Here is a 19,981-nt window from a genome sequence, read left to right as displayed (position 1 = left end):
TGTCGATTAACCTAGGATTGATTTTTGAAGTAATAACTCTTTTGACTCACGTAAAATAATCGCAGCCAATTTATTCAATCAAGTATACAGCACGCAAAACTTATAAACTATGAGGCCTATTTTAATCAATCATTATATGCATAAAAATCTCAAAACCCTTCTTTGAATAAAATCAAGTTTTTAAATTGGCCTAATGCTCAGCAGAGCCAGCTCATGGTGCACAAACAAAATTTTCTTTCAAAAAGCACAAACTGTGATTCTTGTTGAAAAGCTTCTTAAAAATTGAACATGTATTAGTTACCATAATTCAATATCCCTGCAACATTGTATTTTATTTTCCACAGAGTATACAATCTTCAGAGCCATCAGAACGCTCACTCATTTATTTCCAATAGTGTTAAGACAACCATATTAACAGATAACATCTCATAAATTTGTTAAATGTGAAGTTATTACTCAAGTAGGTCAACAGTGAGCTTCATTCAGGAACAGTTCTTTGGGGCTGTCATAAAGTGCAATCTTAAAATTTATCAGTCTTGTCTAACTGTCGTGCATGAGAAGTTGTGCAATTCCAAGAGATACTCTCGATTTTACAAGAAAGTTGGCCGCAAATTTTGCTTAGCAATCCTTCCAAAATATCTGAAGCGATCCAAATACACTTTATGCCAGCCAGGATTCCCTGCCTCATGCAAATCTACATACTTCCCACTTTTGGGATCTTTCGTGATTCCTTACTTGCCTAAGAATGCTTACAAATCCAAACATCAAAAACAGAAGAGCAGATATTTGTTTTGATCAAAATGAAAATTAAAAAAAAAGAATATGGCACAGAGATAATTGCTAATAAATGACAATGTTTTGAAATAACGTCAAGACGACTGGCAGCTCTCTATCTCGCGAGGAAATACTTACTCCCACAACATTCGCACTGTGCATTTGAATGCAGATTCTCTACTTCCAATGGATTGAAATGGGATAACTCAAAGCAATATTTATGTCGTGAACAATCAGCAGCTGGAAAATGCCCAATTTTAATGACCTCAACATCAAGAGAAGAAATTAAAAAAACCTACCTTGCTTTCCAAGACGCATGTGAACGCTGCAGCCTTTCCGTTTAGTGTGACCGAAGTTACGTTTGAAGCGACGTCTAGGAAAGTCACTTTTCCCAAAGTCAACTTCTCTTGGTAACCCCACCATTGAGGGGTACTTTGGAACCAACCCCAGCCAGAAGTGAAGTTGGCCAGGCTGTAGTGTCCTTCGACAAAAGTGTCTGGAACAACAAATAAAGCTAGTTATACACTATTTACACAAGGAAATGTAACGCACTCAAGGAATCGCCGTCGTCCCAGTAAAATATTCCAGATGCAGATCCTTCAACGTCAGGAACAACCAGGAGCTCCACTGGATTTTTCCGACTGTCAACAAATAGTTTGAATTAGCAATAAATAAGAATAATTGGTTTTTCAAAAGTACCTGTCTGTTGTTGTAAGATTTGCAGCTTGCATGGGGATTACATTTCCTCCTCGAAGCAAAATAGGAATTATGCCAAGGGGAGCTTGCAGTTGTCTCCATTCGCCGGTACCAACGTCAGCCTGAAGCAGCTGCAAGTTGTAGAAATCATACCAGCTACCTTTTGGCAAGTAGGCCGAAACTGTAGTCTTTCCCTAGTTTATAAAATGTTGATTACATTAGGAAGATAAATATTGTGACTGAATATTTTTACCTCATCCAGAACAGGTACAAACATGATGGCAGAACCCCACAAAAATTGCTCATCTATGTCGTGCGTCTGGGTGTCGTGAGGGTATTCAAAGAAAAGAGGTCTGGCGACAGTTGTACCACTGATAGTTGCTTGCCAGAAGAGTCCATAAAGGTACGGCAAAAGAGAATAGCGGATCTTCAAGGCTACACGAGCAGATTCAGCTACTTCTGGACCCAGAGAAACTGGATCTTGGTCCTAAAATGAATAAAGAGTGTATATTTTAGGATAAGATTGCAAGTCGTGATAAATCTAAATAATTAAATAATGCTTCAAGTACAGGAACTTTTGATTATATCAGATGCACTTTAATTAAAAACCGAGCATGTATTAAATATGAACATATAACACTAATTAAATTTGGGAAACTATTGGCTATATAGTACTCACGATTCCATCATCAGTGTTGTGATTTCTGGAGAATGGGTAGAAAGCGCCAAGTTGCACCCAACGCTGGCACAAGGCGGCTGTGGTGTTTCCATTGAATCCGCAAATATCTGCACCCATGAGTGGAACGCCAAACATGCTGAAACTCAGCAACTCTGAAAACGTGAGAGATTAAAGGGTAAAAATTTACACACAATTCTAGTTAACTTACGGGGAAGAGTTTTCCGCATGTCATACCAGGTGGAAGCAACGTCTCCACTCCAGTGCCCAGCAAAGTGACCTTGGCCTGCAAATGTTGACCTTGAAATAACAAATGGTCTCCGCTCTCTGATTTCGGCCATTGCACTGTGAAATGGTTCAGCGTTTTACAATCCATTTTGAGGAACATCAAGACACGTGACTTACAAACTGGTGACAATTGATTCAGTGTAGCCAAACAGGTTGTGGACATCATAGTGCATCCCGGCAAACTGAATTGCAGACATGCACATTGTCTTATAGCTCAGTTTTCCACCTTGAACTGCAGGAAGATATGGCGGGTTTTCCCACTGGTTGTCAGGACAGCCGTCTTTTTGGCCATCATAAAAATTTGATGGCTCATTCATGTCCTGAAGAGCACAATATATGAAATATTGCAGTGCAACGATCACTAATTAGCTTACAATCCAAGCTCCATCAAACTTTAGTAGGCTGTGAAGACGTCCCAACTCATTAAGCCAATAATCAACAGTGTTTGGATTTGTGAAGTCTGGCCAAACAGTGGCATATTTGTTCCAAACCTTGAATGTTACATTTGTAAAATCCAAGCTTGCATGTTAAATCAAAACTGACTTTGCCAACAAATGGCAGGCCTGACTGATTCTTGACAAAAATATCAAGTTCCATTCCTCTGTCGTAGGGCGCGTAACTTCCTTTTGGCTCTCCAGATGCAATGCCAGCATCAATTAAGGGAACATAATGGCGACCAGCCTAATAAAAGAGCAAAGTTTATAATACGACTATTGTAGCCTAAAAGTAAAATTACCTTGTGCAAATCGTCCACAAACTCTGGCAACTTTGCAAACAGCTCTGAGTCCCAAGTAAAGTCATTTCCTCGTTGCATGTAATCCAAGTCATTCCATTGGGTGTCCTAAATTGAATATTTATTATTTTTATGATGGCAACAAGGCCAATAAAACTCACTATAGGAATGCCAGCATCAATAGTGCGCTGAAGAACCTCTTTTGTCTTAGCCAGTGTCTTGTACCCAAACCTGCACTGATGGTATCCCAAGCCCCAGTAAGGAGGCATGTAAGGCCTGCCAATCACTTCAGTGTATTGAGAAATGACGTCAGCAGGGTTGGGCCCAAGGAAGAAGAAAAAATCAAGGATTCCTCCAATGGTTCTAAATGTGATCGCTGGCGCCGGTTGCAGAATGACATCTGAACAATACATCAGATATTAAATTTCCTATAATACCAAATCCATATCTTTACCCATAGCATTGCTGTTGAGCAGAAAGACTCCATGACTTTTACCAGATTCCTCCAACATCAGGTAAAAGGGGTGACTTCCATACAAATTTGTCTGAAATTTGGTCATTAAGTTTCCACAAGAAAAAAGAAAGTTGGTTTACCCTCTCTTGGGGCACAGAATCGTGGGTGAAGAGTGTGAAGCGTTCCCAGTGAGTAGACAGTCTCAGAGTTGATCGATGCTCACCAAGCCCATAGATCAAATGTGTTGGCAGAAGGGAGGAAATTTGTATAAACTGGTTTGCAAAAGTGAAACCTTCAGTTGATGCTGTGTCAAAGCTAAGTAAAGGGAAAATTTTCAATTTGTTATGGATACAACCATAACACAAAAACTTTACATTGTGCAGTTAGTCTTCTTCCTCACAATTTTGAAACCGAATTTAGCAGGGTCAATCACAACGTCATAATCTCTCTTTGATGCTTTACCCTTGACCTTTGGCACCTCAGGGTATGGAGGTTCAAAGCGCTGGTGATATGGATCATAGATCTAACAAATTACGAAATTAATTAAGTCTAAACAATATTAAATGTTAAAACGCGTACTTTAATGCGCAAACGCTCCTTAGATTCCATTTTGATGTCCATCCTAAGCAAGGGTACGTCGTCAGGGTATGGCGAGAAAAACTCGCGCTGCATGTAAGCTGTGAGACCCCATTGAGCTTCCGTTACATTGACATACTTGTAGCCTCCAAAATTCTGAGGGTAGAAGCAGTATGGAACCTCAAGGCTCTTCTGCAAATTTCCAATAAAAAATTATAACATTAATCATCAGAGGATGTAAAAAAACTTTTGAAAAATAATTGCAATCATAATTTTACTTTTTATGTTAGTAGAAAGTAGAAACAAGTCAGCTCTAGTTTTTCATTGCCACCCACGTTTAGAGTTTGCACAAGGGTAACTGCTCTAGTAATTGTTTTCCAGCAATCAATGCCAATTGCTCTCAGTGTGAATTAATGAGATAATCTAATCAGGATAATACGGATTAAATTATTGCATAGTCCCAATCAATAAAATTTTTTCCAACAGTTATATTATACAGAGCTGACAAATTTTGGGTCACGTGTGGGCAGCCACCGGGGAAAGAGAGTAAAAAATTAAAAAAGAGCAGGAGAAAGAAAAGTCATCCGACCCTTTGGGCCATTAAGCACTATCAAACTTCACGTTCAAATTATAAAATATAGTCAGCCTCGCCAGCCGCCGGGCTAAAAATTCGGCTAAGCCGGTCCCGCTAGCCGCTGCCTTAAATCTCTCTTGCGGCTGAAACTTCTAATTATTTACAATCACTTGCTCTACGAGAGCCAAAAAAGGAAGATAAGAGCATTTCTGTGGTGTTTATAGTGCGTTGAAAATTGATGAGGAGTTAATAAAGATACTCATTTAATTGGAAGGTTTAGTTTGCAGTCCCGTTTTTTTTAAGACCATATCCTTACATGAAGTCCTTGGTTTCCCTTGCTGGCCGGTCTTCTGGGCATCCAGCAACAGCCCCTAGCCTCACACTTGTCCTTGGTCGCTCCACTCTCAGGATAGCAATCAAACATTCTGGCAGGTGGGATGCCTGTACAGAAGCTGGCTGCAGTGGGAGCCTTCAGAACTTTCGTCTCTTTTTCAACAGGGAGTGCCAAGGGTTCTTCTATTTCGTCATAGTTGGTTGGAGCCAGTTTTTTCCGAAGGTATTTGTTCTGCAGCCTGAGGTCTCCGAAGAACTTGCAGTCGGCATAGGAGTGACTGAGATTCTTGCTGGACAGCATGTGATGGGCAATGATGGCAGTTGGCAAAGCCAGGCAACACACGATGAAAAGTGAGCCGACAATGATTAGGCACCTTTTCGAGTTGCCAGTCAAAATTTCCTCTTCATCGGGGAATGGGTCAAAGTCTGGGTCGTTTGACAGGTCGACCCTGTTGAGATCAGAGGCTGTCGAGATGGGTTCTCGGTCAGAGATTCTGCTTTCCTCGTGACTGGAGAAGTCTTGAGATATGTCGGCAGCATTACTTCCATTGCTTTTAAAACTGCCTCCTCCTCGCAGGTCCTTAATCTGGCGCAATAGGTTTTTAACGCTGTCCCGCATGATGCTACGGGTGGACACGGGCTTTGGCTGATCCTCACCCAGTAAACATTGGACAGCGTCGACAGACTTCTTGGCGAGCTGTGCGTTCTCCGTGCCGGACTTACCCAGTTTAAGGTCACCTTTAAATGCGGATTGCAAAATTTTACAACCACCGAAGCTTTTTCAGCCGTGTGCAGCGTCTTTCTTGCTCCTTTTGCGCTGCTGCTCTTTTGATCGATAACGGCCGGGGGAATCGGAGTCCAGCTGTTTCTAAAGCTGCCAACCAAACTAAACCTGTTCCTGCCATTGAAGATAATCAAACTTTTTATTTTAAATGAAAAATGAAGAAAAATAGTTTAATTCAAAACCGGACAATCTAATTTAATGCGGTCTTACAACCCAAACAAAATAGCCCCTTAATATAATATTCAAAGTAATAAACGCCCGCTTTGATTGGCAACGCAAGTCAGGGTCCTAAAAACAGCTCTCAAAAAGTGTAAACATTTCGATTGGCACTTTAATTACGCAGTTCTCATTGTCAGCTGTGTGTGTGTGTGTGTGTGTGTAAGTCGCACATCAACAGTAAAAAAGAACCAATACTACCAATAAAGGCAAAGAAAGGGCAAGATGAATCAGTGAGTTTAGTGATTTGCGCACACGATATCAAGATAGGTTAAAATCAAAGCTCCAGTCCAATAAGTCAATTTTAAATTTAAAAAAAGGTTATTTTTAGACACAAGCTGATCATGTCATCCTTGAGTAATAATTTCTATTGCACGCACAGTGAAGCACAATTTAATATGTCACAACGTTTTAAATCGCTTTTGCGTTCATAGTGTTCTGTTTGAGTACACAAAACCTGTTTGAACAGTCGCTAACCTCACATCAGGTATATGTATGTATAAGTAAACAAATGAGCTAGTTGTACGTGATCGATGCACGACGCGCACTTGCTGGTTTACGTGCTCTGCTAACCGTATGCAAAAAAACTCCTTCTGGTCGTTTCGCTGCCCTTTCCACGAAACACTTCCATTAAACCAAAATGGTATCCCGTTTATATATAAAAGGCTTAAAAGATTTCCTCGTCTGCTTAGTTGTGCGTTGTTAATCGTGCGTGTTCCTTCGTTAAAACAGGATGATTGCGCTCCGCACTGCAAAAAGTAACCTGAGCCGGATAGTAACCAGGAACTTCTGCAGAACCACGACCCTGAGAAAAGAGGGAGATGTTGCAAAATCTGAACCAACTAAGGCTAAGGAAGCTCCCCTTAGTGGAGTGGAGTCAATTAGATTAGGTTTGTTCAAATATTTAAATTTGAAGCCTGTTGTAATCATTAATTGGGTCATCACTTTTAAATGCGGTCTCCAGGTCGACTGAATGTTAAATTTTTCTCTTTGGTGTAAAAGGTGATTTCATAGGCGTCCCAATAATTAATAATATTAATAAACGAATTATTATTGTTAATGATTTAATTAAAAGCTAACAAAATATTATTATTAGGTTCAAGAAGTCATGCGCCAAATAACCTTGAAAAACGATTCTTAGTCTGGTCAGGCAGATACAAGAGTGTTGGCGATATTCCTCCAACTGTTCCGTAAGTAAATTTATAGAACGTCTCTAACAATGACCCAAATCTTATGAAAATTTAACCCAATGATCTATTGCAATTACAGAGAAGAAGCGATTGAGAAGGCAAGGAACAAGGCCCGTATCAGAATTGCAAATTTCATGATGGTCGCAACAATTATTGGATGCATTGTTTGCATCATCAGTGGCAAACATGCCGCATCTCGGGGCGAGAGTGTTCATAAGATGAACCTAGACTGGCATCGCCAGTACAATGAATCACACCCTGCCGAAGCATCAAAATGAAAAATAAATTAAATTAAAATTAAGGCTGTGTGGTGTCAGAGAGACAACATGGAAAAATAAAATAATACTATTTGTTAATTTAAGATTAGCGCGCACTTTCACTTACTATTGTACAGTTTATTTTAGCAAACAATAAACAAAAATGCTCATAGATATACTGTTCACAAAGTTTCATTTTAATCGACTATATAGTAGAAAAGTTAAGGTTTCTTTTTAATGTTCAAGTCTTTCATATTGAAATGCACCTTTTCTTTTCGTTCTGGAGGCACCGAATTAAAACAAAATCTCTTGAACGCTTCCAATTCCCGCTCTTCATCATCAACAGCATCCAAGTCTATATCTTTTGGAGCAAACACACTCTCTGCAACGTACCATGATTCAATGAATGGGGGCGTCGAGTTTCAAGAGCTATTCAACTAACCCACAAGGTTCCACTCTTCTCCTTTCTTTCCCTTCTTTTTGTTTCTCTTTTTCTTCCCCCCACCAGACACTGGAGGCGCTTGTCCACTGAAATGCAGAGACGTTAATCTATTGTACCCAAAATAACATTCATGTGACAACTTACTTTGTCATTCCATTCCCATTGAGCATTATGCCTGTAGGCAAGACAATTTTGAAATTAAATATCAAAAAGTGGACAAAGCTAACGTACCTCCACTGACAAGATGTGGATGATTCAGAGTTCCATTGGCTTGTTGCCACATTCCATTGTGTGTATTAGCATAACTGTGGTTTGGCACTTCCTCGTCCATGAGTTTGCCAGTATCAACCACTATCACATTTGGATTTTGCATGCCCACTAAATTGATGATATCTTATTAGTATGAGTTGCGATTTGCTACAAGAGCTTGGCAAAATTATGTTTAACTGATATGACACTGTTTTTTACATAACCCCTCTTTTACAAACTCAATTACCAACAGATCAAATATTTAAGCGAAACTTTTAAATATGTGTGGTCTAATACCATCCATGGACAAATAAGTTCCGCCGAAAAAGCAGGTCTAAAAGGGGTTGTTATGTGCAGGCATTCGGAAACTAGCAATGTGATTTTAACAGGATTCGTCTTTGGAAACCAATCTGAGCTTGCAATTAAAATGCCACAGGGCAACATACTTGTTGATAGAATTTTAATGATTTTTTCCTGATGTTACGAATATAAAATTCGCACACACCAGTTCTTTCATAATTTGTTTCGGATGATGTTGTTCTTGATTCGCGAAACGTGAGCCTAATTATCTTTAGTTACAAGCCAAAATTTTTAACTTGGAAAAAATAATTTACTGCCTAAATTACTTAAGGTCATAGTTAAGTCTCCTTCCATGGAGCAAGTACAAAATTATTGCCCCATATATGTTAAAAGTCTCTAAAATTTAGGGACCAAAGAATTTGCAGAATCGGTCACAGTCAGCCAAGAGCGGAATCACATGTCCAATGTCTTCATCGAGTGCATAGGCCATCACTTACTATTCCGCATAGAGCTCATTTGGGCAGAGTTCAAGTTGTGTGGTTGATAGGAGCTCTGAGGCAACGGTTGAGGCATATTGACAATCATAGTTCCCATTTGTGGATAGCCATACTCAGTTGGTGGCTCCTCCCTCTTTACAGGAGGCGGCGGCGGCGGTTCTGGGCGCACTATCCTGGGACCTTCAACCTATTGCAGACTTCAGTAAACTGTTTAAATGTATCAAGAATCTATCACCTTGGTGATGGTGATTCCAGGAGGAAGCTTTATGTTTTGCAAAGAAAACACTCCGTCATGACATTCTCTACTGAATTCATCTTGATATCCTTTGGCCGGAGTTACAGGCGCTCTGTTAGGAGCCAACTTTGGTTGTTGCGCGCAGAAATCACTGACAGACATCTCTTGTGTTGACCTAGTTGAGTATGGAGGACCCATTATTGGTGTCACAGTCACGTGAGGCTTTGGATCAAGTTGGTACGGGTTCGGACTCACCATGACTACAAGAATAAAATTTAGAGCGTCATCATATGAAATGACATCAAGTGCTTACATCTTTCCTGCTGCATAGGCATATGATTCATGGGAACTGGTTGAGGGACAGGTGGCGCAGCTGGAGGATTTGACTGGCTAACTCCTTTGTTCTTTTTCTTCTTGCTCTTCTTGCTCTCAGTAGGTTGGTTTTGCTGCGGTTGATTTTGTTTTTTACCATTTTTAGAGTCTTCTTTGACCTGGCCATTCACCAAAGTGAACAAAACTTTGTCCCTGGCAGGCGTGTCCCCTTTCAGTGTGATAGTAACTGTAGGTTCTGAGCTACTTGGCTCCATAACTCTTCTAATTGTAACCATCTGAGGCTCTTTCTTCTCAGTCTTAGGAAACGTGGGGACACTAACAAAAGGTTTAGGAACTTTGATTACAGCAGCAGGGGGCTCGTAAACTCCACTGGCGATTTTCTGCTGAATTACTTTATCATTAGTCTGAAATCCAAACACAATTTTTCCCTTTAAATATATGTGATTGCAAATTTGAGGAAGATTGAGAGCAATTGCTAAATTGTCGTTGGAATGGGAAATATCTCATGTAAAAAAATGGCAATAATCTTTTTTTTAAATAATAATTACCTTCTTAATCTTTTGCCTCGCTTTTTTGGCAGCTTTTTTCTCATCTTTGTTAGGATTGTCAGTGCCCTCTATGAAATCTAGTAGCTCGTTCAGTGGTCTGTTATCTCCAGGGTTTTTCTCCTTCACCACAGTATCTTTCTTCACCTGCTAAGCTCAGTTTCAATATTAAATTGTCACCGCATAAACATTCAACCTACAGATTTAACTTCAGAAGTGTTGCATTTTTCTTTAGTGGCCAGCACGTTTTTCTGTTTGTTCTTTTTGGAAGTTTCAGGTGGAATAGGAGCTGGAATAGCTGTCTGTTGCTGTTTGCTCTTAGATTTTGTGGCAGTCTCTTTGTATTTTGCTGTTTGGGGTTCCACTTTTTGGGCTTTTTGGTTTCCTTTGCTTCCTTTCTGCGGTTGCTTACAATTGTTATTTGGACCTTGTTTTGCCGTATTACCTTTATCTGGAGAAACTATTCATTAAAAAATGCCAGGTAAAAGGAAGGTTACCTCCATTAGTTACTAAGTGTGTTAATTTAATACCTTGCGTGAGGTTTTTCTGGGCTGCTTGTTGCTGCTTGGAATTGAGATTGTCGGACTTTTTAGAGTCTTGTGCTCCACTTTTTGTAGATTTCTGTTCCAGGGACGACTTGTCTTTTGCAACCTTGTTGTTTTGTTGGCTAATCCCAAGTTGAGAGAGTTCTCGCAGAAGTGACGAGGCACATGGGCCACAACTGCAATGCTTCTTTGTTCCTTTGTTGGCACAGAGATCAATCCTTAGCTGGGAAGCCATCTTGCACAAATGGTTTACTTTATTCCTTTTGAATTAAAGTGATGGTTTTACTTGACTTCTAAGCTTCACAAGGCATTGACTTACTCATGCGTGAAGCTCTCAACTCTTTTCCACTTTTCAGAAATGTTGGTCATGTGCTCCTCCAAGATTAAGAGCTTTTTAAATACTAAATAAAACCCACTTTTGTCCTTTTGGTTCAGAGAACCTTGTAGCTAGAATGGAAACATAGAATATAAAATTTTTTAAATGTGAAGACTGACATTAAAAATTTTTGTTAAAAATGTTGAGTTGGAAGGCAAAAAATCATCCCATAATAAAGGTTAGCACGTGAAATTTGCCATAACCTAACATACAACGTCAACTAGATAAGTCACAATTTGCCAGTTTATGAGAAATACTTACCAAACTAACAAATTGAGGAATTTTTAATTGAATGACAGGATCAGAATGAACACAGCGTTCAAACAACAGTCTATTCAAGTCTTCCCAGCCCATGCCAAACATGGCAAGTAGCCCTTCATCCAGGTCTTTCAATGGACCAGCTAGGCAGGTGGCACCACTGCTAAAAATTGCGTACTGCTCTACCAATTCTGCAAAAACGAGTGAACCAGTTAAAACTGAAAACAAAAATTAACTGCAGTCTTACTTGCGAAGAAATTTCTTGCCAATTGGCCTGGCTGTCCTGACGACTTTTTTAAAAGCTGTAGTAGTTTAACTTTGATTTCAATCGCAAACTCTTGAACCTGGGACTCCAGAAACCACAACAGTTTTTGAGAATCCTTGGCACACAATCTAAATAGGGGATAAAAACTCATTAGCGAAATTGCATTTCAGTTGACGTTTAAATCAGCCTCACTGCATTCCTTATGCTTAAGTAAATGGTCTGTTAACAAAATAGTTCAACTTGAGAATCACATAGAGAAGTGGGGAAGGAAGGAGCTATATCAAAGATCAAGTTTAAGCTTGAGGAGTTACAAGCTTATGGTTGTTCATGGCTTAATTTTAAAAGTTTCTCTTGCCTTTTTATCACTTTCACAATTTTCCCACTATTTCTCATGACAAACTGCTTGCTGTCCTCATTGTTTGTATGGTATGCGTGATTGAAATACTGCCGAATCTCCATCCAGTCTGCCTCAGAAAAATCAGCTGTTTGATCATTGGATCTTGAAACACATAATTAAAATGGAAAATTAGAGTGGTAAAAAAATTAATACTTGTGGTTTTTGCTGCCCAAGTTGTTGAAGCAAAGACCAGTGGCTAAAAGTTTGGCCCAAAATTGTTCCTTGGTCATGTCCTTTTGTTCATTCTGGTCACTGGCTTTCTTTTCATTTTTCTTCTGGTTTTGGTTACTAGGTTGGCTGCTTGAATGTGTTGGATGTGAAGGAGGTAGTGGTTTAGTTCTGATGAACTTTGCTTCCATCTGATAGCATGATTTGTTAGCATTTTTTAAGATTTCACTGAACAAATTGTACCATATTTTTCTGCTTTTTCTTCTTTTTCCCTGCTTCGCTTGCTTTACTCGACATGATGATGCCTTTAGCCTTTTATAACAATATTCCACGCTATTAAACACCTCAAACCTAAAACATAATATTAACAAACAATTTACATGCATGGAAATTATTAATCAAAATTGCAGAAAATATTAGTGTTCGGCCAAGCTAATGAACAAAATGCGGTGAGGTGTGTACATACGTGTTGATATAAATACATCTTGGCAAGTTAGCATTCTATATTATGAACTATCATATTTTAGCGTAGATGACAAAGAGGAAAAAACCAATTTTTTGGGGGGAATTTATACTTAATTTGCAAACTGTGCTTATGCGCAAGGCGATAAAAATTGCAACAAAAGCTTCAAACGTTTAAAAAAATCTAGAGATTCCAGAGATTCCGGCTTAGATCATACAGCTGCACCTAATGCACAATTTTATGAATGAAGCACAGCACGTGTCAGTCTCACTTACCGACAACTTCAGAATAAATTAAAGCACAATTGAGCAGTGAAAAAAGTTGATTCTGTTCAACCCACTGCGTTCAGCAAACAACGAATGCTCACACCAGCGATGCCAGGAAGAAAGAGCATGAGCATGGTAAGCGAGACAGACAAAAATTTTGCTTTACTTTTGGTGCTTGATGGGTTATTAGCAGTATGTGCAGCGGCGGCAATAACATTAGTCTGGCAACAGCGCAAAAACCCTTACCAGACGACAGCTTGTGCAACTTAAAAGCGTTTGCACTGAAGTAAGAAACTACATTAATCCTTTCGTGATTCTTTAATGCGATGTAGGAACTGTAAACTTTGCTCTCCAAAATGTTCAGTAAAAAATAAATATATACTTGTTAATTTTGCATCCACTGTCAAATAAAAATTTTGATAGCGCGGTAAAACTTTATAACGTTTGCGAAACAATTTTGACTTGTAAATCTAGATAACTGTGCTCTCTATCATGAAAGAGCAGAAGCAGTGTAGTAATTAATGTTCTTTCTTTACGGTAGAGGACAGTAGAAGGCGCCTGTTGTAATTTAGCTAAAACTGTACGTTATTTTGTCTCATACTGCAACTACTGTGGAGTGCAAGTAGATTGTGTAGTGGACGAATCAGACATCCTGCAAGTGGATTCTGGCCTCTGATTGGTTAGTTTAGCGTTTGTGCTGCTCTCTATCACTTTGGTTTGAAGTTCTTTGCAACGCAACGGTCGTTACGTTAAGAACTTTAAGGAAACCGAACTGATGGTTCATGGTGTCTCCATTTGTGTTTGTGTAGACTGCTGAGCGACGGAAATTTAAACCGAAATCTGTGATCATCGGGCTCAGTTCTCAAGATATTCTTCTCTTAATACGTTACTCCGACTCTCCTACATTTAATATTTTGATTCCCTGGCATTGTAACCTCTGAATTACTTGTTCTCTGCCTAATTTTGACTTGAAAACTGCTAAGAATAATGGCTTGCGCTACGCTGAAGAGATCTCTGGATTTTGATCCAGTTCACAACGGAAGACAAACCAAAAGAAGAAGGTGCTCGCCTCTTCAATGTGTGTCTCCAAAGCCATCAACTTCAACGACCAACGTCGAAGAGAAACCATCCATTTTCGAGCAGAACGCTTCCATCAGAACTGGTAAATTAGGATCAAATTTCCTCATAATTCAATCTAAGAACGAAGGTATCGAAAATGACGCACCTCATAGCTCCTGTTGTACAGATAGCAATTTATGGAATCGCTTTTTTTCTTTACAATATACATTAATCACGTTTTTTTAAATTTGGAATTGAAAATTGTATCTATTTCATACATGCATGTATGATACTACATATTATTTTGTTCGCCTCATTTAATTTTTTGCTATTGCGCGTCGTGTTTTGAAATGTATTAAGTATGTACCCATTGCAAATCACGTATTTAAACATTATTCAGTCACAATCTCATTCTGTTGATTCCTTGAGATCACCGTTTATAAATGAGCATACATATTAGAGATGATGATAAACTATTACAGACATGCTGTCCAAATTTTATATTCTAGATCGCATCGCTGCTGACTTGAGCAATGAAATTAGACGTTTGCAAAGGCTCAACAAACTAAAGTTAGAAGAAGACTCTTCCAAAGACTCCTCCTCCTCTCAAGACAGTGGTCCAGAGTCACCTGACAACACCAGTAGAGTCTCCAGACTTCTCACAACCCAAGAATGGGATCGCCCCCTGTATACCCTCAAACAGGTACGGAATATCAAATTTGTTTGCGCCCCTCTTTTTATATCTTTACTGATGGATTTTAAATATTATTCCCTTAGCTCATTTGGGGGGGGGGGGGGGGAATGGTTTTGTTAGCTGTGGAAAATCTTTCAACAAGCTTTGTTAAGTTAACGATTATATAGACATCATTATTCACTTTTTACTTGTGGATTTAGATTCAATTGTTGGATTTATTGCATTGCAATTTTTTGGTTAACCATTGTCTCTAGACGATTTTACCTTAAAACCAGAGAAAAAATACTCTTGTATTATGGTGATTTTTGTTTCTGCATGTTGTGTTAAGGTCTGATTTCTGCGTTTTCTTACAGGTTGAGATGATTTGTGAGCAGATCCTGAAAGAGCGAGAAGTTGAGCTGAGAGAGGAGTATGAGCGTATTCTGCACTCAAAACTGGCTGACCAGTATGAGCAGTTTGTGAAATTCACGACTGATCAGCTGCATCGCTACAAACCCCAAACTGAACCTCCAAGCTGTAAGTCGCTACTATTACAACTGTGCATTATTTCAAGTTGCTTGTTTCCTTCCAGACCTATCGTAATTCAGCATAACGACAACAGACAAACTACTCTCCAGTGCTATGGATGCATTTGTACACTAGAAAAGTCAAATCTAACTGCTTACTGGCAGTCGAGAAACCAGCCTTAGCAAGTAAAATGACAAGGTCTAGAGCGTCTGTATACTACTAAAAGAAGGGATTTTGTTTGTTGCTGAAAGTCTGATTTTTATACTTTTATTTATTTCACCCATGCTGATTGGCTTTTTGCGCGCATTCAACAATTTTGAATCCATTGCAGTGTATTGCTGCTAAAAAATAACTTGACAGTGTTTCCATTCCACATTTTTTGTTTTTGTGTAGTGAGAGTAGATTCGATATAAAGCATTGTTTGCAATATCTGTATATAATATAACAAGATTCTCACAAATAGTGCCAAGTGATCAAATTCTAAATTAAATCTAATCATGCTGTATAAATGTATCTTAAAACCGGGTTAACTTATCCTTTTTTCTGTTTTCTTCAAAGTGGGTTTGAGTTGTTAATCACACTTAAAAGGAGATTGCTAAACCATCATTTGTTAACGATTGAAGGGGTAAACTATTTAATTTAGTAGGGTTTCCTTGTAGCACCTTTAATTTTGTGTGTAGTCTCAAAAGCATGAATTTTGTCAGATGATATGTGCACCTAATTTGACTGCCTTAATTCTATGTATGTGGAGTTCGCGTGTGCGATACCTTACAGAAATCAAAATAGTAAGGTTGAGGATAACAAGAGCTTCAGACTGTGAAGTGAACGAGTGTGACCCTTAGTGATGAGTTGAGATCAGGAAATGACATAGCTGCTATCCTGATCTTGGAGCCAAATATTTTTGCTTGCTCCATTGGTCAGAAGTCAGAACCAAGATGCTGTTACCTTGTCGCATCCTGATCTCCACTATTCTTCTAAGACCCAAAGTGAGAGATGCGAGTGGCTGAAGATTTATTTTTGAGGAAGGTGCATTGTGATTTAGTGCCATCTGTTGTCACGAAATTTGTTTATTAAAAAATTGGCGATACAGCGTCAAATTAAATAAATGAGTCTGCCTTCCTTGTCCTTTCTTTGTATCTAATTCATTCTTGTGCAAAAAGCAAGAGTGTTGATCAATAATTTTGTTTAAATTAAAGATACCTCTTGTGGCACACTATAGGATTAGCTTAATGTAAGGTTGCGATAACTTTTGTAAATTTTTGCTTAAAAAAAGAATTTGTATGGAAATGTGTTTTCATTTGCAAATAAACAATATGCACTTACGCCTCAACCGTATTTGCTTTAATTTAGGAAACTCAACACAAAATAGCATAAAAATAACTTTTAAACGACCAAACATCAAGATATAATCGATATAATCAACACTGCAAGGAAGAAAAGATCAGAGGATTGCTTCATAAGTTGAAATACATAAAGGATTTTTTGCGATTTCAAATAATGGTTCCTCATTACTAATGAAGTTGTGGGCATGTTGAAATTCGCGGCGCTCGTCGAATTCATCACAACATAATATGTTCTCCGTTTACGATTTTGTTTGATATAACTATGCAATTAACTATGAGACGTTTGAAAACGTTACCAGTCCAGTGCAATGAACGAGTTGAACAATATAATTAAATATTTTCTTTTTCTCACTTTGAATCTATAATTAACATTAACAACCAATAGTGTAAAAGTTAAGAAACATTATGTCTAAAGATGCTAATATTTTTTATACAGTATTTTACAAATTTGTCATACATATATAGAATGTCATTTTCCTGTTATTTGAGATTGTTTCATAAAGGCCGATATTTAAATTATGTTTATTTATTTTACGATTTATCAATTCAATTGTTAGCATTTTATTTCGTTATGAATTTTGTTTATTTAGCTTAAAAGCATGTATGTGTTGAAAGTGCACAGCAGCAGCAACAAACCAAAGATATTACATAATGGTTAAATCATTTATTGAGAAGACATTTGAGAATTCTATTGTTATATCAAGTGAAAAAATTATAACAATTGGGAATCGATCAGATTTGATCTGTAAATATTTTGAATAAATATTAAAGATCTATACATCCATTTATTTCGCTCCCAAACCTCTTAAGTTGTTTGTAAAGCATGAAGAAGCTAGAATTATGTTGATGGGATGATTTATATTTCGTGGAAAAAATACACTTTTCGCAGTCGACTTACAGATTTTGCCACCCATACATTTTTATTGGATTCTCTTAAGAACTGGCGAGATGTGTTACCCGGCGGTAACTGTAATTTTCTATAAGAATACAAAAATAGGAAGTATATATGTAATATAAATAAAAAAATAACATTCAAAATTAAAAACCTTCAAAACTACAGTGGAGATGAAAAAGAAAAAAATGTTAACGTAAAAAATGCCGAAACATCCTGACTGCATGGGCACATAGACTGGACTGGACAGTATAATATCGTCCTGAGAATAATTATCATAATTATAGTATATTATGCGCCTATTTTCTTTTCCCTTTTTTTCCTAAAACGAGGCGCATGACACACATGGCACGCGTGGATTTTAGAAAATTATAGGACGATCGATAGTATTTTTTGTTGCCAATTTACCTATAAGAGTTTGCGAAAAAGGTTTCAATTTTATTACTCTTTTATATTTTGTTAATTTGAAAAGGAGTTGAAGCTCGCCACAAAGCATCGTCAGAACACATCTGCATTATATAAATTGTGTTATTAGTAATTAATTTCTTATGGAGAATAATTTGAGCCGTGCGAGTAGCGCGGAAAGAAGCAGTGTAGAAATAGTGCATCCCTTAGATAGTACATTACATATAATCGCATATAATGGTTTTATTAAAAATAAAACCAATTTCTTGACGGAAACAAACGTGTATATTTTTATACTGCTTTTTACATTTGCAACGAAGATGAAGAGACATGAAAATATAAAATAACAATTATTATATTTATTCACTTCAGATTCTGGACATGTTTCGTTTTCTGACTGCTCAACAGATTGCGCTGGCTCCCTGCTGCTTGAGATCGAGCTCCGTCAACTCGTAGCATTTCGTTTACAGTGATTTTTGTTGTGAATTTCATTGCAAAAAAGGAGGCTGGTCAGCACCGCTGAGAACCACACTGATTCGAGGTCGTAAGGAAGAAAGCCTGTCATGTCGCTTTGATGTCATTTGCCACTTTTCTCCGCCCGCCGTCAACCTTTAGCAGGTGAGACTCTCACGTCTTGTTCGATTGCGTTTAATTGTGTGCATAATCCTTGCGTCTATTTCCGCGCCTCGGCAGGAACTTTTACCTTTAGCAAACGCCTGTGTGCGGTTTTGGTCTCGCATGCAGAACCAACTTTCTATGGCGGAATTTTGCCGATGCCGAGTCTCACCATTATTATTCGCTGTCTGCTGACATTGCTCTTTTACCCTCTTTTACTCAACCGCTGATTCATAATGGATTAAGACCGGCTAAAGTTACCAGACTTTTCTTCTAGAACATTCATCCAAAATTGGTATCCGTTTCTCGTCCGGGACTAAAATAACTGGAGACGACGTGGTTAAATTTTGCTGATTTGCATATTATCTGGCGCAACCTCAAGTGTATTTCTTTACGAATTATAGATGCGACGAGGTCAAAATACTAAAGGAAATATTTGCAGCAGTTGCAGGAGGAATTTAAAGGACGCTGGATGATAAAATACCGCATACTCTCCTTTCATTCATTTTCCTTAACTGCATGTTTAGCGAATGACCTTCTAGGTTCTAGTATAATTTATTCAGGGCCGTTTAAATTAATTATTACTTAGAATCCATAATAAAGGGAGTGTACACTGCTGACGTGAAATTTACTTCTCGTCTTGCGAGTTTTTGGTCGTCAGTAGTGTTATTGCGCAACATTTTTTTAATTAGTTGTTCACACGTCACTAAAGAGGGATTTCATGAAAATTTTGGCCGAATTTCAACATCTCTACATTTATTACCCGATGAAAATATTCTGTCATGGGGTCTTTGCATGGCCCATCTCGCTCTCCTTAGCAGAAAAATGACACTCTATTGTGTGCACATCTCTTTAAATTGGAATGTATAGCTCGCGTCCCGTTTGATCTAAACGGCCGACCCTTTCTTATTTCATTATAGACACACACTAGTGCGTTCAGCACTTTGACACCTCTAGTATCATTTTAGTTGTATACTAAATATTTAACTTGTTTTGATAAATTTATCATTTTAGTGCCATAAATTTGAGGGGTAAAAATTAAGTTTTGATTTTGACGTGTTGATCAGACCGAGGCTTAAGCAATAAATTAATGTATGTTTTGAATTGAGACTGCGGATGTGTGACTGATAGAAGCAAACAAAAATGTCAATGAGAAATGTCTTAATCTCTATCTTCTATTAATAGTCAATATTTTGATGGTTGCCTTAATTTATTTTGTATCCATAATAATTCACACACCATGTATAAAATTACTTAACCATCGAATCGCCTCTTTCATTTCTGACCCCTTGACACACGTATCCTCTTTTAATCAATTCAACAAGACCACAAACCTTCCTGCAAAATCGTGGTTAAAAAGTTCGTAATATTGGTTGAATAACTTGATTGACTATTCTGACAAGGTCCATTCCTTAACAAGCAGATATATATACAATTGATTACGTAATCTCAATAGTGAAGTTATTAATAAAAACGGGATTTTGGGTAAATCTTAAACAAAACCTTAATACACTTGTCGAGTTGGTATAAAATCTGAAATCTACGCTTGTAGTTAGTTTCTTTTTAAGAGCTATTA

The 19,981-nt window shown here is 38.0% G+C and overlaps 5 protein-coding genes across 11 annotated transcripts in view; 3 read left to right on the top strand and 2 right to left on the bottom strand.

The window, feature by feature from the left end:
• Window positions 1-46: 46 nt before the first annotated feature.
• Window positions 47-6,022, bottom strand: LOC135941145 (lysosomal alpha-glucosidase-like). The gene is made up of 17 exons (XM_065486440.1): window positions 5,088-6,022; window positions 4,201-4,389; window positions 3,996-4,144; window positions 3,762-3,936; window positions 3,622-3,712; window positions 3,329-3,567; window positions 3,171-3,275; window positions 2,978-3,115; window positions 2,809-2,925; window positions 2,552-2,754; window positions 2,358-2,491; window positions 2,150-2,301; window positions 1,724-1,957; window positions 1,474-1,664; window positions 1,327-1,415; window positions 1,074-1,270; window positions 47-1,014 (listed from the first exon to the last, which is right to left on the bottom strand). Exons 1-17 carry the CDS (start codon window positions 5,721-5,723, stop codon window positions 952-954), a joined length of 3,102 nt encoding a protein of 1,033 aa, XP_065342512.1. The 5' UTR covers window positions 5,724-6,022; the 3' UTR covers window positions 47-951.
• A 167-nt stretch (window positions 6,023-6,189) lies between these two features.
• On the top strand, window positions 6,190-7,725 carry LOC135941149 (UPF0389 protein GA21628). Of its 3 annotated transcripts, none has more exons than XM_065486447.1 (4): window positions 6,190-6,337; window positions 6,837-6,994; window positions 7,201-7,294; window positions 7,374-7,725. In XM_065486447.1, the coding sequence occupies exons 1-4, from the start codon at window positions 6,330-6,332 to the stop codon at window positions 7,570-7,572; spliced, it is 459 nt and encodes a 152-aa protein (XP_065342519.1). In that variant the 5' UTR covers window positions 6,190-6,329; the 3' UTR covers window positions 7,573-7,725. The 3 variants fall into 3 exon arrangements, with proteins under 3 accessions (XP_065342519.1, XP_065342521.1, XP_065342520.1); XM_065486449.1 differs by lacking the exon at window positions 6,190-6,337 and adding an exon at window positions 6,445-6,591; XM_065486448.1 differs by lacking the exon at window positions 6,190-6,337 and adding an exon at window positions 6,606-6,747.
• Window positions 7,726-7,727: 2 nt separating this feature from the next.
• On the bottom strand, window positions 7,728-13,153 carry LOC135941146 (uncharacterized). Of its 4 annotated transcripts, none has more exons than XM_065486442.1 (17): window positions 13,057-13,153; window positions 12,405-12,512; window positions 12,147-12,352; window positions 11,952-12,095; window positions 11,579-11,724; window positions 11,335-11,522; window positions 11,017-11,144; window positions 10,683-10,957; window positions 10,353-10,612; window positions 10,156-10,302; window positions 9,588-10,011; window positions 9,275-9,534; window positions 9,040-9,226; window positions 8,225-8,371; window positions 8,138-8,168; window positions 7,994-8,079; window positions 7,728-7,933 (listed from the first exon to the last, which is right to left on the bottom strand). In XM_065486442.1, the coding sequence occupies exons 2-17, from the start codon at window positions 12,456-12,458 to the stop codon at window positions 7,773-7,775; spliced, it is 2,844 nt and encodes a 947-aa protein (XP_065342514.1). In that variant the 5' UTR covers window positions 12,459-12,512; window positions 13,057-13,153; the 3' UTR covers window positions 7,728-7,772. The 4 variants fall into 4 exon arrangements, with proteins under 4 accessions (XP_065342514.1, XP_065342513.1, XP_065342515.1 ...); XM_065486441.1 differs by lacking the exon at window positions 13,057-13,153 and adding an exon at window positions 12,900-13,050; XM_065486443.1 differs by lacking the exon at window positions 13,057-13,153 and adding an exon at window positions 12,900-13,050 and having other exon boundaries at window positions 10,156-10,299.
• A 495-nt stretch (window positions 13,154-13,648) lies between these two features.
• LOC135939886 (akirin-2-like) lies at window positions 13,649-16,480 on the top strand. 2 transcript variants are annotated; one of them, XM_065484491.1, is made up of 5 exons: window positions 13,649-13,820; window positions 13,874-14,052; window positions 14,459-14,652; window positions 14,997-15,159; window positions 15,215-16,480. In XM_065484491.1, the coding sequence occupies exons 2-5, from the start codon at window positions 13,878-13,880 to the stop codon at window positions 15,223-15,225; spliced, it is 543 nt and encodes a 180-aa protein (XP_065340563.1). In that variant the 5' UTR covers window positions 13,649-13,820; window positions 13,874-13,877; the 3' UTR covers window positions 15,226-16,480. The 2 variants fall into 2 exon arrangements, with proteins under 2 accessions (XP_065340563.1, XP_065340562.1); XM_065484490.1 differs by having other exon boundaries at window positions 13,650-14,052.
• A 1,773-nt stretch (window positions 16,481-18,253) lies between these two features.
• Window positions 18,254-19,981, top strand: part of LOC135940853 (protein FAM13A) — a 30,462-nt gene continuing 28,734 nt past the window's right edge. Inside the window, exon 1 of the mRNA XM_065485940.1 lies at window positions 18,254-18,408. The gene's annotated coding sequence lies outside the window, so the exon portion shown is untranslated. The remainder of the gene's footprint in view (window positions 18,409-19,981) is intronic.

The sequence above is a fragment of the Cloeon dipterum genome, chromosome 3, assembly GCF_949628265.1.
Source record: "Cloeon dipterum chromosome 3, ieCloDipt1.1, whole genome shotgun sequence".
Taxonomy (NCBI): Eukaryota; Metazoa; Arthropoda; class Insecta; order Ephemeroptera; family Baetidae; genus Cloeon; species Cloeon dipterum.
The sequence above is the reverse complement of the archived record's forward strand: the minus strand, read 5'-3'. Positions and strand labels throughout refer to the sequence as shown.

What these genes read in the sequence shown, in the direction of transcription:
- LOC135941146 (XM_065486442.1), bottom strand. Translation starts at nt 12,458, where the DNA reads ATGTCGAGTAAAGCAAGCGAAGCAGGGAAAAAGAAGAAAAAGCAGAAA. An exon ending in AGAAAAAGCAGAAAAATATG is followed by an intron (nt 12,353 to 12,404) that starts GTACAATTTGTT and finishes TCATGCTATCAG; the next exon opens with ATGGAAGCAAAGTTCATCAG. An exon ending in GGCAAGAAATTTCTTCGCAA is followed by an intron (nt 11,523 to 11,578) that starts GTAAGACTGCAG and finishes TCGTTTTTGCAG; the next exon opens with AATTGGTAGAGCAGTACGCA.
- LOC135941149 (XM_065486447.1), top strand. An exon ending in AGTGGAGTCAATTAGATTAG is followed by an intron (nt 6,995 to 7,200) that starts GTTTGTTCAAAT and finishes TATTATTATTAG; the next exon opens with GTTCAAGAAGTCATGCGCCA. An exon ending in GATATTCCTCCAACTGTTCC is followed by an intron (nt 7,295 to 7,373) that starts GTAAGTAAATTT and finishes TTGCAATTACAG; the next exon opens with AGAAGAAGCGATTGAGAAGG.
- LOC135941145 (XM_065486440.1), bottom strand. Translation starts at nt 5,723, where the DNA reads ATGCGGGACAGCGTTAAAAACCTATTGCGCCAGATTAAGGACCTGCGA. An exon ending in AGGGAAACCAAGGACTTCAT is followed by an intron (nt 4,390 to 5,087) that starts GTAAGGATATGG and finishes GGAAATTTGCAG; the next exon opens with AAGAGCCTTGAGGTTCCATA. An exon ending in GCTCAACAGCAATGCTATGG is followed by an intron (nt 3,568 to 3,621) that starts GTAAAGATATGG and finishes TGTATTGTTCAG; the next exon opens with ATGTCATTCTGCAACCGGCG.
- LOC135939886 (XM_065484491.1), top strand. Translation starts at nt 13,878, where the DNA reads ATGGCTTGCGCTACGCTGAAGAGATCTCTGGATTTTGATCCAGTTCAC. An exon ending in GAACGCTTCCATCAGAACTG is followed by an intron (nt 14,053 to 14,458) that starts GTAAATTAGGAT and finishes TTTATATTCTAG; the next exon opens with ATCGCATCGCTGCTGACTTG. An exon ending in CCCTGTATACCCTCAAACAG is followed by an intron (nt 14,653 to 14,996) that starts GTACGGAATATC and finishes GTTTTCTTACAG; the next exon opens with GTTGAGATGATTTGTGAGCA.